We start from the raw sequence: 14612 nt of genomic DNA, 5'->3' as shown, positions 1-14612 counted from the left end.
CCAAAAGCTAGGACTAAACTGTTATCTCTGCTGTTTTCTACCTACATTACTTGAAAGCTTTTTAAGTGCTCCGCATACCTGAGAATGTTGTGTCCTATTCTGTTACAGGACTCCCCCATCCCTCTGCCCAACTCACTCTTTGGCTCCAAGGACCAAGATGTATAGAAGTGGTAGCTAGTTTCTCAAAGACAGCCTCCTTTTTCGTACCCACCAACCGGAGCACTAGGGACTAAGGAGCTCCCACCCCCGGAGTTAAGAGCGTACTGGCTCTGTTCCTTGGTGGTACAATGCACTTCTCTCACGGGAGCACACAGTTTGAAGGTGGCAGCCAGCTGTCGGAGCAGGATTACATATACTCCACCTCACTTGAAAACCACTTAGCTCAAACTACCTCTGATTTTTTATTTTTTTTAAAACTTTGTTATAGTTAACCTCAAATTACCACCATAACACTGCAGTACTTTGTGCTGCCTTCTCAAAGACAAGCTTTAAGTCCACTCTCCCTGCATCTTTACATCAGTAACCAAAGCAGAAAGCAGACTGCTACACCTGCCCTACTGAACACCACCTCAGATACTAGAGAAAGCGACACTCATTTTGCAACTCTAATGAAACTTTAATGAAGAATAATTTTTTTCCACTACACAGTTTTCTCCTTTGGGCTCTAAGGAATAGGTGAGGAGCAACAATGAACAGCTGATGTTACAGTAAAAGCCAGAGGATTATTCTTCTTTTTCCTCCTACCTATTAACACAAGAAAGAGGAAGAAAAGCAACACAGAAAAACAAAGCATCAGAGGCACAGAAGAGTAATTAAATGCTGCACACTTTCCTTCCGTGTACAAAATGACAAACTCATACTAGAATAATTCTGAATTAGATGGAGAATAACAAAGGCATGGGGAAAATAACAATGCCTTGGCTTACTCCATAAAAGCTCTGAGAGCTGGCTACCTCAGTCAGAGACCAGTTGTTAACCTTCAGGGGCCTTTGTAAAAGCTGGAGTTATTTGCAGGAATAATCAATACAAAAAATTAAATCCTTCTTTGTAGAGCTACAGTTGAATCTTTCCAATTTTCTGAAATAATTTCTGCCTTTAACTTTCGGTTTTTTTCAATTTAGTATAGCCCCAACCAATTCAGATTTTCTTGCAAGAAAGTCATGTGGAACTTTTAGCGACTGCATCTTCTATTTCCCTCAGGACCATCCAGCCTATATTTAGGTTGCCTTTTTAACCTTTGGGAAGAGAAGACTTAATTAGGTTGATAGATAAGGCAGATAAGGGAATGGTATTAGGGTTTTCAATTATAAGTATGATATTCCAATTTGTCATTTCTACTTGTTTATTAGATACGGGAAGCAGATTGGAGAAATTAAGTCAAACTTCACCCAAGTATTCTGGAAAAAGAACAACGCAAGATTTATGATAGAGAAGAGGCAAGGATTTATCAAAAGCCAGCACACAGAAGTTTACTACTCAATCCAACTGTATCCAGAGAAACTGAAATTCAGATGAAATGCACAGCTCCTATGCTAATAAGTGGCAAGTTTAAAAAGTATACCGAGAATCATCTGTTACAAAGGCAAATCAACAGAATTGAGTTGCAAGAAACAACTGTTCCAAGTCACTAGCATCCGTACAGGCTAACAGAGTTGCTTACAGAGCTGATCGACTTATATTAACTATTCAGGCTTGCCCTCCTACTATGCGGTTAACCAGCTGGTATGCAACAGTTTCAAAGCAAGGATTTGAAATTCCAATCACAAAATAGAGTTCCACTATTTGCTCTGTATGACAAAGGTGAGGACAAAAGCAATCCTGTTTTGTCTTCCTGTTTCTTAAACATTACCACATGAAGTCAGCCTCCAAAGCTGCGCACTCTTAGACCATTTCAAATCTGGTTACAAGAGAAGAGTCTTCAGTTTTCTAATTTTGGATTGCAGAAAGTTTATCTTTTATGCAGAATTCCGTGATAAAAATAATCACAGTTAAGGAAATGACTTACAGGGAGGGGAGGTGGGGATGCACACAACAGCAGGAAACAGAAATTAAATGTGTTAAAATTAAACACATTCTTCTGAATATTAAGCACAGAATACTTTAGGCTGGAAAGGAGCTCTTGAGATCATTGTCCAGGAGCAGACTGCCCAGGACTGTGTCCAGCGAGGTTTTGAATATCTCTCAAGACAGAGACTCTTCAACCTCTCTGGGCAACCTAGTCCAGTGTTCAATCAATCACAGTAAAAAAAAAGTTTTATATTATGTTCAGATGGAACTTCCAGTGCTTCCATTTCTGCTCACTGGCTCTTGCCACTTGCAGCACTGAGGAGAGCCCAGCTCTGGCATCTTCATGCCCCCCCATCAGGTATTTATAAACAGGGGTAAGATCCCCCTAAGCCTCCTCCTCTCCCGGCTAAACAGTGCCAGCTCCCAGCCTGCCCCCACAGGAGAGATGCTCTAGTCCTGTATGGTGTTGCTGGAGTGAGTCCAGTGGAGGGTCATGTCCTTTCTTTTTTTCCCACCCTTACAGACCATCTTCTATCATCTCTCATACATTCTTGTCGGCTTTGTTTTCTAGCACCTTTCTTCTTCAAGTACCTAGGCCCTCTTAGGACTTGGATTCTTAAAAGGCCATTACAGGAAAAACTCAGCATCGTCTAGACAAGTGGTAGCTAGACACACACAAAAAGAGACTAAAAGTATGCCTAAGTGATGAGTTGGAAGATAAAGGTAAGAGTTTTGCTCAAAAATCACCAAGTCATCCAATGATTATTTTTAAATTTTATGACAAGGCAATAAGCTGTATGAGTTTACCACCTCCAGTCTGGAAACCGCATGAGCTAACAGGTAGATAATAATTATACATGTTCAAAATGGACGAAAATGCCATAAAATTATAACTCTTTACTTAAAATATAGATGAAGAATCTTATTTGAACTCACCACATCTAACTCAGCTTCCTTTTTAAAAACCGAATACGCCTCTTCATAGCCATTAGAACGAAGGTAATCTGCTATTGCTCGATTTCTAAAAAACAAAGAACAGTATTTCAGCCACAATTCTGAACAAGAGTAGAACTGGTTCATACTACTTTTCTTTTGTAAAAAAGCACGATCAACATCCGAGTCTTCAATGCAGTACAACAGCTAGGACAGGATTATTGGGTTTGTTAAAAGCCCAAGCAAATTTTATAAACACACTTGGCAAACAGATTTTCCTTCAAGATATCAACAGCAGGATATACTTTTTCTTTTAGGTTTGGTAAGGAGGGTTTTTTTTCTTTTAAGTTATCAAACACTGGAGAAGCATGAATATACTTATCGATCTGTATCGTACATAAACCCCACAGCAGATACAAAAGCAACAACCACATCTACACACTAAAGTTGTGGCTTTATCTTTGAAGGACAACTATTTTGGACAGAACAGTTTAGGGTACAAAATTTTACTTCAGTTAAACTTGAATGAAACACTCAGTCCAAGAGAACAAGTCTTAGCTTTGTTTTTCAGAACAATACAATAGCTTCTAGTTAGATTACAGGAAGATCCTTTGCCTGTGACCACAATGTACAGTGCTTCAAGTTTTACATTATTCTTCAAAACATTCCCTGCTTTGACGCAAGACAATTAGCAAATTAATCTGCCTTGAACCTCTCTCTCAAGATAGCATGCATTTGTTTTGGACCTACTCAAAGTTTCAATATTATTGTAAGACTTCAACAAGCAGTCAGCACCTTCTGCCTAAGAGAACACGTCTAAGGCGATCCTGCATGTTCCAAATTTACTTCAAATGGATACATGTTTTCAAATTACACAACAAAGAAAGTTTCCTTAACAGTTCAATGTTCTAAACAGACTTAAAGGTAAAATTACTTTCAGTTACTTTATCAGCCTCCAGAAGGAAGCCTAGTTTTGTTTTCTTATTATCCCTCACTTTCTTGGGAAGGGACACCTGTGTGTATACATACATATATAGGGAGAGGGGAGAAGACATCCACATACTACAATATTTAAGTAAAAACTGATACACAGATACTTATTAAAAACAAAAATCAGAAGCTCATTTACACAAGACATTCAAGAAAAAATTAATACCCTTTGGTAGTCAAAGGAGGAAGCAATAACTTTTTTTTCTGAAAAGAATTTGCTTTTCACATGGAAATTCTTCCTGTGGCTTTCATCACACTCTTCTTTCCTACTTTTTACACATATTCAATCTCTCCTCAGACATTCAACTCTAAATATAACTCTGCATGCAAACAGAAATTTCAAATTTCTCCCCATAAACAACATATGCTAAAACAAAATACTGCCTTCTCATCAGCTCTCCAAAGTAAATCCTAAATCTCTGGTCATTTCCCATTTCCATTCATAACAGTTCATTACTTCCATCTCCCCATTAACACATGCACTCTTTGAAGTTTTTGCCAGGAAAAAAATTTCAGAGATTTGCTGAAAAAAAAAATTGTAATCCTGAATGTTTAAACCCCAGAGCTTCTCCAAATCTAATGAACAAACAGTTGTAAAAATCAAAATTTCAAGACAGCTTCTACTCTAAGTAGAACAATTGTAGTTAAATACACAAAACAAAAAAGTAAAACGCATACTATGTTTAATATAAGGGGGGTTGAATTGTTACTGGAAAAGTGAATAAGCTGTATTAAAAACCAAAAGAGAGCTTACCATGGACAAGAGAGACACCAAATGCTAAATGATACTTGGTCCATACTTTTAAAAGGAATAAAAACCCAAAACCAAACCCCAAACTCTGTATAAATTTATGAAACTGGGTATCACTCAAGACACTGACACCCTGATTGCTACTCACCCCTCGCTCTTTCGTGGTTTATTACAGAAGAGAAAGTAAACTAAGGTATGGAACTTGACAGCCCATTCCTAGCCTCAATATCTGGAAAGAATTACATATCTTAAACTGAATTAAGGTGGGGGGTTTTTTGTGGGATGGGTTTTTTTTTTTAATTTCATTCGTTTGTTTGGCTTTGGTTGCCTTTTTTTCTTTAAATATACCTTCCATTTTAAATACAATTTAAGGAGTCAAAGGAAGACTGTAATCACAATGCAGCACATTCTGATCAGAACCTTATCTACAGAGTAAAACAGCCAAAAAGTGTCAGAACTTACTCAAGTATAATTAGAATTCACAAATCAGTTTGGAGTATATATTGCAATGTGCTTGCTGTTTACTGTAACCCTTTCATAACTTTGTGACTGAAGTCAAACCAAAATAGATAATAAATTATAGCAAATTTAATGATCCATTTTTTTATGCCATTAAGAAATTTGAAATTACATTTTCACCATTTCACAATTCTATTATCAAATACCAGTGATTGTATCAAAAATAAGAGTACAGAGATCTAAACCATAATATATGGTGCTGGGTCGGCATGCAGGCACAGCCACTCTGTAAAATCTATTTGGAAACAAAAGTTAATAAGCAAACAAACAACAAACTTAAAGATAATGATTCCTTACAGTTCATCTCGTTGCCTTTGTGACAGCACCATTGTGGCTGCAATGTCAGGTTAACGTGATTCAGCAGTGGCTGCCTCCTCAAGATCTAAAGCCTGCGGAACCCTAGATCCACAATGCAGTCTGCCACAGAGTGGCTTAAATCAAACTATTTATCCAGACGTGAAATCCAGTAGGAAATCCGGAGGCATTCAACACAGAAGATTCAATCCATCTAGAAGAAAGGGAAAGAGACACCATTAATTTCCTTTAAATGAGCATTCAGTCGCTCTGGACCGACTCGAAGATTTTGGTACTCGGACTGCAACACCCCTCTGGACAGAACAAACCCACTAAAACTGTAAATGCAATTTTCTTTTGCTAGTCTGGATTTTACCCTTATAGCGCATCTTCAACCTGGACCAAGCAGTCTGGAGAGACTTGTACACTTTCTTTATTCCCCCTCTTCCCACCATTACTCCTTCAAGGAGCAGGGAGCTGAAGAAGAGGTCTTCAGTCACAGCCCAGTTCTAGTTTGTAGGCAACTCCATATTTTCTTGTGATGAAAAGAACTTAGGCCCACACAAACAGCCTGCTTTTTGCACTCACTACTCCTACCAAAAATCCTCTATCCTTATGCTAGATTTTTACATCTTGTGCAGATTTACCTCTCCAAAGTGAACCAAGCAAGGTTCATTCAGTTAATTTTCAACATACACTAGAGATCAGTAACACTCTCCTGTATCTTTCAAGCTTTGGGGGACAGTTTAGGGAAAGAAGAGAACATTCCAGAAGGGGACTGTGGAAGACGCTACAGCACACTTCAGGCCATAACCAACAGCATCAAGGCACACTCAGTTTGTCGCTGCAGCTTGTTCATTAGGCAGTTCTTTAAGATTTACCCAAACAGCATCTTTAAAGACTGCAGCTGTAATTCAACATGTGAATTGTACAGGTAGGTTATCACACAATTCTATTAGACAAATTACTTCTTCTGTTCTAGTAACACTATCTGAAGAAGTTCTGAAGAACCACGTTCTAAAAGACAATACTTGCCTTCTTTTCGATTTACTTAATCTTTTATCTTGCCTATATTTGGGGTACAGCAAATTTTTCAAAAGATCTTCAATCTTATCAGAGTAGCACAATTACCACGGTGCAGAGTTGCCACAAGCCTGTTACTTCAGCTGGGTTCAGAGAGTGACTCGATCACTACCCATCTGAATTCGCTTGCATTGTCAGAATACAGCTGAAGTTTGATGTATTCAAGATCGCGTTCAAGTCAGAACCGTGCCTTTCACAAATTACTTATTCCCCTCCCACACTATTTAATAATCTTATTCAGTAACACGAACTTCAGTATTCTCAGTGTATAATCTACTTCAACTGGACAGTTTTAATCTTCGTCAAGGCGCCATCACCAAAATCATTCAGCAGCACTGCCTTCTGATTTCTGCACTGCAGGTACTCTTTTTGTAAGCAACGTCATTATGGAAAGTGCTGAAGAGAGCATTTCTTGCATACCCGACAACAGTCTGCATATAACACATCATTTACTCGAGCTGTTTAGCAAGTTTGACCAACCAGCTTTTAGCAAGGAGATAAACTGAGCACGACAATACACAGAGACTCAGGAGATGGCAGTTGGGTTTGTGAACTTTCTACCAACTGCCTCGGGAAACACGTGTCCCCACTGCCTCTGCCCGCAACACACAGGTACGTCAGGTGCACTGTACAAGCTGGATAACAACTCTGGTTTGGTATGGAGCCTCTTTTAGACAAAAGCCTTTCTTATATGAAAAAATTAAAGAAAATACTAAGCTCGTATCATTAATGTCTACTTATCCATCACAGGGGATCAGGAGCTTGTTTCTAAACCTATCCAGACTCTGCTGTCTGCTTCAAAATAAGCTTAAGCTGCAAGTTGCTTGTATTTCACTCTGCTGGTGGATTTTCCACGTCAAATGCTGTGCACCATAATACTGCACTGCAAGCCCTTTAGGACAGGAGCACTCTAAACAGGCAAGAAACTATTTCATTAGTTTGACCCTTTTCCTAATAGCTATTTCAGAAATAATTCAGCTGAAAACTGATAGCACAGGCTGCATCCTTTCAGAGAACAGAAGCAAGCATTTCACTTATTCTTATCCCATACCTTGCTCCCTGACATGTAAAGAGACAACTGGCTTTCAATAGATGCATCTTGTTCACTACACAGTAGGAGTATCGCATACAAATTAATGGAAATTTAGTTAATATAAAAAAAAAATCTATTGAAATGATCAGAAGAAGTGCCCTCTAGAGGGCAATGCTGCTATAAATTTAAGTACTGAAAAAAATAGAGGCTTATAATGGCTGAACCTCTGCACTTCAGTATGAACATAGCAACGCTTTCTGTAGCAATAAACATTGTGGAGAAGAACAAAATAAAGCACTTCTTTACACAGAGAAGCACCGTTTGAAGCACTAAAGAGCAGAACACAAAGATATAAACTTCTAAAATCTGCCTGTAGTACTACCATGGTAAAAATCCTGGTATTAGAACCAGAAGGTGCTTTTTGAATGCCTTGTAAGTCCAGCATCAGCGCAATAACTCCAGTAAAAAGCATACTCCGATATTTTGTCAATTTTGTCATCGTGTCTAGGAGATGCAACTACAGCACTCGCCTAAAAATAACAGCAACTATAAGGCAAACCTTGACATGTCATGTAAAGGCATTTTTCCCTCCCAAATGTAAAGTAACACCAAACATCTCCTCTCATATCCCTAACACTTCACAACACCTGACCTCCTCCATCGCTTCAACTCTGAACTGCTGTTCAGAAACAGATCTTAGTACTGGAGAAATTTCAACAGCTACAGGGCAAAGCAGCTATTTCTGCTATTAGCAAATTATAGCTGATCCACAATAAGTTACCAATCAATTGATCTACAGTATCTCTCTTCTCTGAGAAGTGTCTGTTCCGAGCACCCTTCTCAGTGTTCCCAACTTGTTAACTACAAAGGCACCACAATATAAGGCAAAGTATTTTTAGGGCAACCTCCTTCATATACACCCTTGAACAAAAGACAAAACAAAAAGAATGAAAACAAACAGAAAAAACCTCACAAACAAACAAACAAAAAAACACCCAAGCAAAAAACATCCAAAACCAAGAAGTCCCAAAGTACCCAACTGGAATTATACACCTGTGCCACTTTCAGAAAGAGAGGAGGGATGACTATTGTGCATGTGCACTGCCTGTCCTTTCGCTAGAGAAGGCTTTGTGACATACACAGCGCAGTGGAGCAAGACTAACCAGTCCTCCTCCAGAGCCTATCAAGGTTTATAGTCACCACTGCGTTACACACACCCGCACACAACCTTGGTAATGAGAGGAAGCAAGTGTTCAAAGAGAACCCCTGAGAAAAAAAAAAACCACACAAAGAAACAACACCTGTTCATTATATCTTGCCTGAAATCGGTCATTTTTATATCAGCAGCTTACTGTGGCTATGGTGGTGTCAAGACAGAGCTAGATCTTTTTTGAAAGAAAAGATGTCTTTGTATGAACAAATTTTAATTTGCTCTGTACAGGAGAAAGACTGAACTTAGAGCCATCCATTGAGTAACAGCTACTAATTATGTGTAAACCAGGATGTGCCTTTTATTAATAGCCCCACTGCAAAAAGTTTTAGTTTCAAACTTAAGATCTATTTGATTACATCAATAGTCTGCATATATGAAAGCACCGAGTGGCAAACCTCAGCATATGTACAATCTTGCAACAAAAGTGGGCTGCAAGTGCTTTGGGCAAGATCAGCTCTCTGGATGAGCATTTTCAAACTGGGAACTAGGCCTGGCCGAACGCATAACGCCGGAACAGGTAAGACACCTCTCAGCTTTGCCCCTCATCCCTCCTGGCAGTACAGTATCTGCTCAGTTTTCTAGAATGGACAGGTACCTGGTGGGAGAAGAAACACAGACATTACCCACTGCAGTTTAGGTAGGCTACTTCTCTACGAAACACAAACCATTCAAAAAATACACGTAACCTCCTCCTCAGCTCCATTAACAGGAGCGTATCCTCAGACAACTGCATCTCACCTCAATGGTACCTTTTCCACTTAGGTAAAGATCAGCCCGTATACTTAGGACTGGTAGAAATCTCTGAGCAATAAGGATAGAAAATCTAATTCAATCCTTAAGTGCTGTAGGACTGAAGAGAGGCACACTAAAGCATAATCTTTAAAAAAGACAGCCAAGAATCATCACAGGCCAGATTTTTTCCCTACACAAGCTTCTGAAACATACAGAACTATTGATAGAGAGCAACAAATTGGGCAGAAGAACATGAAAAGCAGAAGAATCCTTCCTTGTAAGTCAAGGTAGAAATAGCACAGTACAGGTTCTTCTCATTAATAAAAAAAAAAAAAAAAAGAAGTGGAAGACCCTGTGTCTCTTCACATCTAAGAATGACCTCCCCTCCTCCTAAGCTGGGACTCAGCCATTCCTAAGCTTCCCCACATACAGGCTCTCGCTGGAGCCAGCTGCACTCACCACAGGACTCCCCCCCACTGCGCTGAGGGCACATTCACTCCCATTGAACCTGCTTGGAGGCTCAGAGGCTCTGCCCGACGTGCCTTTAAAGATGGTCCCACCCTGACAGTGACGAAACACATACCTTCTGCAAGCGGTCAGCGTCAAGACTGAGTCTAACTCCACACTCGAAGTAGCATCACAGATCTGATATTGTACAGGAACCACCCTCTTCCTGAGGGTGACTAAGACATCCTAACAATCCAAGAGACAGTTTCTTCTTCCTGACTTTGAACAGTAGGTTCTTAGACCGGTCGGTGTGTATCAGTGTGGTTCAAGTGTTTCCTAGATTACTGGAAAACTTCGCAATGACTTCACAAGAGAGATCTGCTAGCCCCAAGATGCACAACTAGCAAAATGGCACAGGTTCAGCTATATTTGTTAGCTCTTTGAGACAGCTACATATACAGTAAGTACTCAAAGCACAACAGCTAAACAGACAAGTCAGGATTCCCCTCAGTTCATGATACGCCATGCCAGTAAATGATAAGCCTTAGCTCGTAGGTATTTCTGTGATGGTGTTCATACTTGCTTCAGGAGACATTTAAATATTATTTTCCGTAAATATCCTCCAAATATAATTGAGAAACAGATTATGGAATTGAATTAACCCTTCAGCATTTTAGTGTCAACCTGCCAAAAATACCTGCTCATTTATCTAAACTAGCATCAAGCAAGATCAAAGTTACTGGAATTAAAATTCCTAAAACTGCCCATTCTGTACACATTAACAAAAAAAAAAATCAAATTTAGCCTGTAAATTCCTTCAGAATTCATTATTGTTTTGCTTATCAGAGCACACTGGATGCTAAACAGTACTGAAATGTGAATACATGTCTGGTAAAGACACTGTGCCCTGAATTGGACATTTCACTTTTATCTATTTCAAGCTGATCATCTACTTTGCAAGCCTCCAATGAGACTAAACAGAAGTTTTCAAACACACTTGAAGACAGAAGTTTTAAAAACCAAAACCAGCCTGTTTTCTTAGTTTTAACTACTAAAATAAGTCAAGGGTTAAGTCCAGAAACACTATTGATTACTGCTGTTAATTACTGCATAGATACCGATAGATACTACAGCTCATCCAAATGTTTCAGAGCAGCATGAAAGTTTTGTTATTTTTCCTGCTTCACCTAAGCCCACTGTTTTACTATTGTTATGACTTTGTTTAGTAATTGTAATAACTCATTGCTACAGCTTTAATCGGAAGGTTTTATCTGCATGTAGCAGGGTACCATTCAGCTCTTTCAAAGTAACACATATATTGTACTGTGACAAAATTGAAGCCATAAATATAGAGGTCAAAGAAACCATTATCTGCTAGTTATTAACTCATGAAATAAATTATACTTTCAGCAAGATGCTACGTTGGTCCCTGCAAGGTATTAGTTCAGCAGGGGATTTAGCATCCCAGAAAGAAGGGCTTTTGTCCTTTACACTGCCTTACTGGGGAAGATCCGCCCTGGGTGCTCACCAGCTGCCAGCACACAACAGCCAAGCTTAACTCCCCCACTAATGCTGCCATCAACAGCGTGTCTCACAGGAAGTTCTTATGAAGCCCTTCCACATCCATTTCCATAGAAGTACCCTGAGATACCAAACTCTGCCATCGCGACGAAACCTTCTCATCTTCCTCAGTATTTTATCAGCAAGACCAGTTCAAGGTTCTCCATTGCCTGCCTTTGTTCCCATCAAGTGTGTCAAAAATACCACTTCGGGATCCACACCATAAACAAGTCACTGAAATGGCTCAACTGACTAACAATACCCATTTCTGCTCTTTAGAAAAATTTTTGGTAAACATTACTCCCACTTGAGATATGATCCATCTAAATTGCGGTTTAGCACGTTAAGCAATTATGTATTAGAAACAACACATACACCAGCAAACATAAAATACATAAATGGGTCATAACGTTCAAACTCATCCTTCATTCTGGACTTTGCTAGGCTCAGCTGAGCATGCCTCCACAGTAAGAGCAAGACCCAGTCTAACAGGCGTGCATGAGCACCAGTGCTGTCCTGTCGCTGCGACTGCTGCACAGCAAAGCCCCCTCCAGCAGTGCCTTGCCGACCAGTGCTCTGTGACCGTGGCACTAAGGTTTAAGAAGAGCCACGCAAACATCCAGTCTTCAGAGAGCAGAAAGCTAGTCTAAGTTCATTGTTAACCAGTATTCCTTGCAGACATCTGTAGGTTCTAACCATTTTTTTAAAGTCACCTCAGTAAAGCTGCAAAGAGATGTATGACATAAGGCCTTTGCAAGTTTCAGAAGTTGGGTTTTACAGGCTTCTTCCGCAGCCTAAGTTACTCTGATGACTTAAGCCAGGGCTCCCGTCATCAAGAAAATCCTCCTCAGCACCACGATGAAAGACAGTCTCACCCACTGAACTCCAGGCTCAAAATCTTCATCCTGGTAATTTAAGTCCTCAAGCCTTCAGAAACATTTGCTTACTAGCTACTACAAACACCAGTCAATCAGCCTGAATATGTTCTTAAGCGCTTTTCCTACCTCCCGTAATTCCTACAGGCACATTCATCCCTCCTGTATTTTATGCTTTCTCTCTTTTTGAGTTTTTATGATTTAAACTAAGAAAATCAGTTTCAACATCATTCCTTGGTTCACAACATCAGCACCACCCCAAGTTCACCCTGTTGCTGCCCAGCAATCTAACAACCAGTGCTGACCAACCTGGTACCGCAGATCTTGGAATACATGTCCATAGCTCCTCCAGGAACTTAAAATTAATTAAATTTCTGCAGTTTTAATGACCGTTGCTTAGGCTCCACAAACAGTCTTCCCCACAAAAACACGAGCTACGTACACTAAACATGTAACTGTTGCTCATTAGATCCTAAATTAGATGAGATAGATGGCATAAATTACAGAGCAAACGTATTAGCAGATACAGAACAGACCAACTCTGGTCAACTCTGAAAGCTTATCAAAGAGCTGGTCACTGCTGTGCTTCAAGAACAGTAAATTTTTCTTTTTTTTGCAGAATCCTAATACCTTAACAAACTCAACTACAAGATCATTTGTTTTTTAAGTATTATGACAAAATCATGTATTTAATAATATTCTACAATAATGTTTCTTTGAAGGAGGCAAAATCTGCACTCACGTTTCTCAGCCTGTCAGGTTAGGCACACCTAATACTAAGTGCTTGGGTGTTACAAAGGCACGTAAGCCACTACGGACACAGGGAACACACAGTTGGGTTCACATTATGAGTTTTAGATTGCTCACATTTAGTTTCAAATTTAAATCTTAATTTGCAATCATTTAAAATTCCAATAACCAGTGTAAAACTCAAAACAGTCTTGAGTGTCCAACTACATGCGACCAAATTTCAAGCAGTTTCCCTAACACATTCTACTGTTCTTAAAAGATATTTTATCTGAAAGAAAACTCCTTGTGTTTTCCTCTGAGTTTGCTAATGGATCTGAAATCCTAGCTCAGTTAGCTTCCTCTCTTCAGGTAATTTCTTAATCCCAGTGAAAGGCAAATCACTTATGAAGTGGTAGCAGAGACCAGAGCCACCAAAAAGACTAATTGAATTGATATAACCAGAATTAAATTCCACAATTCTTTAAAGTTGAGACCATACGTTTATGCACTAATAAAGTAGAAACTCTTGTTGCATTGTCTCTTGCTACATGGCTGGCACATTAGATCCTTGCAAAGTTTTCCAACAGTGTATCTTGTTTCGTAACATTAACAAGATGACTTAACAAAGTGATTATTTGTGAGTATTTGCAGGCAATTAGCTACAGTCCTTTATGGGAGAACTAGATTAAATTAATTGTTCTTATACTTCTAGATTATACTGCTAAATTCTAGCAAGTGTATATGAACACGTCCTTTTAATCTTGACTAATTTTTAATGGTCTGATTTTATTTTAAACCCAGTAAGCAAAAAACTGCTTTATCAAACTCAAGCCACAGAAGAGGACAACTCTTCCCACAAACGTACTCTAGAAACAGATCCCGTAGAAGCTACCATTTAAATACAAACCACTTAAAGGTGAAGTAATATTCATATTTCTTGGGCATAACTACTATGACCTGAACAGGTTTCTTAGAATGCTGTCTCCAGCTGTTGATAGGAAAGAAAAACAGTAACAGGCAAAATAAAACATCCAGTTCCTTTGTCCCCCCTTCGTCTCAGGCCCAGTTAGAGCCGAGCAGCACACACACGGTACAATCACAAGAGACCAGCCAGGCAATTCTCACAGTGGGGCAAACACACCTGAGCCCAGAAAATGTCCCAACTTATCACCTGCCAAGCCAGCAGGGATGAGTCAAAGAATACAAGAAAGCTACTCATAAATGAGCTGGGCTAATCTTTTTTCCCCACTTTTCAGCCTACATCGCTAAAGCTAGCTGAAGGATTATGAAAAACTGGGCACCAACAACTATCTTATTTTGGAAAAACAAAACAAAAAGCAAATCTGGTCTGAATTACAACTACGAACATTATTTTTAATTCACATGTTTAGTAAGCTTGTTATTCTGCAATTAAGTGAAGTCTTAAAATGCCTGTAGGTCTTAAAC

The 14612-nt window shown here is 39.3% G+C and overlaps 1 protein-coding gene across 3 annotated transcripts in view; it reads right to left on the bottom strand.

The window, feature by feature from the left end:
* The window catches only part of PAFAH1B1 (platelet activating factor acetylhydrolase 1b regulatory subunit 1), a 37667-nt gene that overhangs the window by 14336 nt on the left and 8719 nt on the right, over positions 1-14612 (bottom strand). For all 3 annotated transcript variants that reach the window (XR_012625714.1, XM_074844761.1, XM_074844762.1), the window contains exons 2-3: positions 5498-5708; positions 2944-3028 (exon numbers count right to left, since the gene is read on the bottom strand). Coding sequence is in view for 2 of the 3 variants with exons in the window: in XM_074844761.1 (XP_074700862.1) it covers positions 2944-3028; positions 5498-5529 (117 nt within the window). In the remaining variant the exon portion in view is untranslated. The remainder of the gene's footprint in view (positions 1-2943; positions 3029-5497; positions 5709-14612) is intronic.

The sequence above is a fragment of the Strix aluco genome, chromosome 19, assembly GCF_031877795.1.
Source record: "Strix aluco isolate bStrAlu1 chromosome 19, bStrAlu1.hap1, whole genome shotgun sequence".
In the NCBI taxonomy this organism is placed as follows: Eukaryota; Metazoa; Chordata; class Aves; order Strigiformes; family Strigidae; genus Strix; species Strix aluco.
The sequence above is the reverse complement of the archived record's forward strand: the minus strand, read 5'-3'. Positions and strand labels throughout refer to the sequence as shown.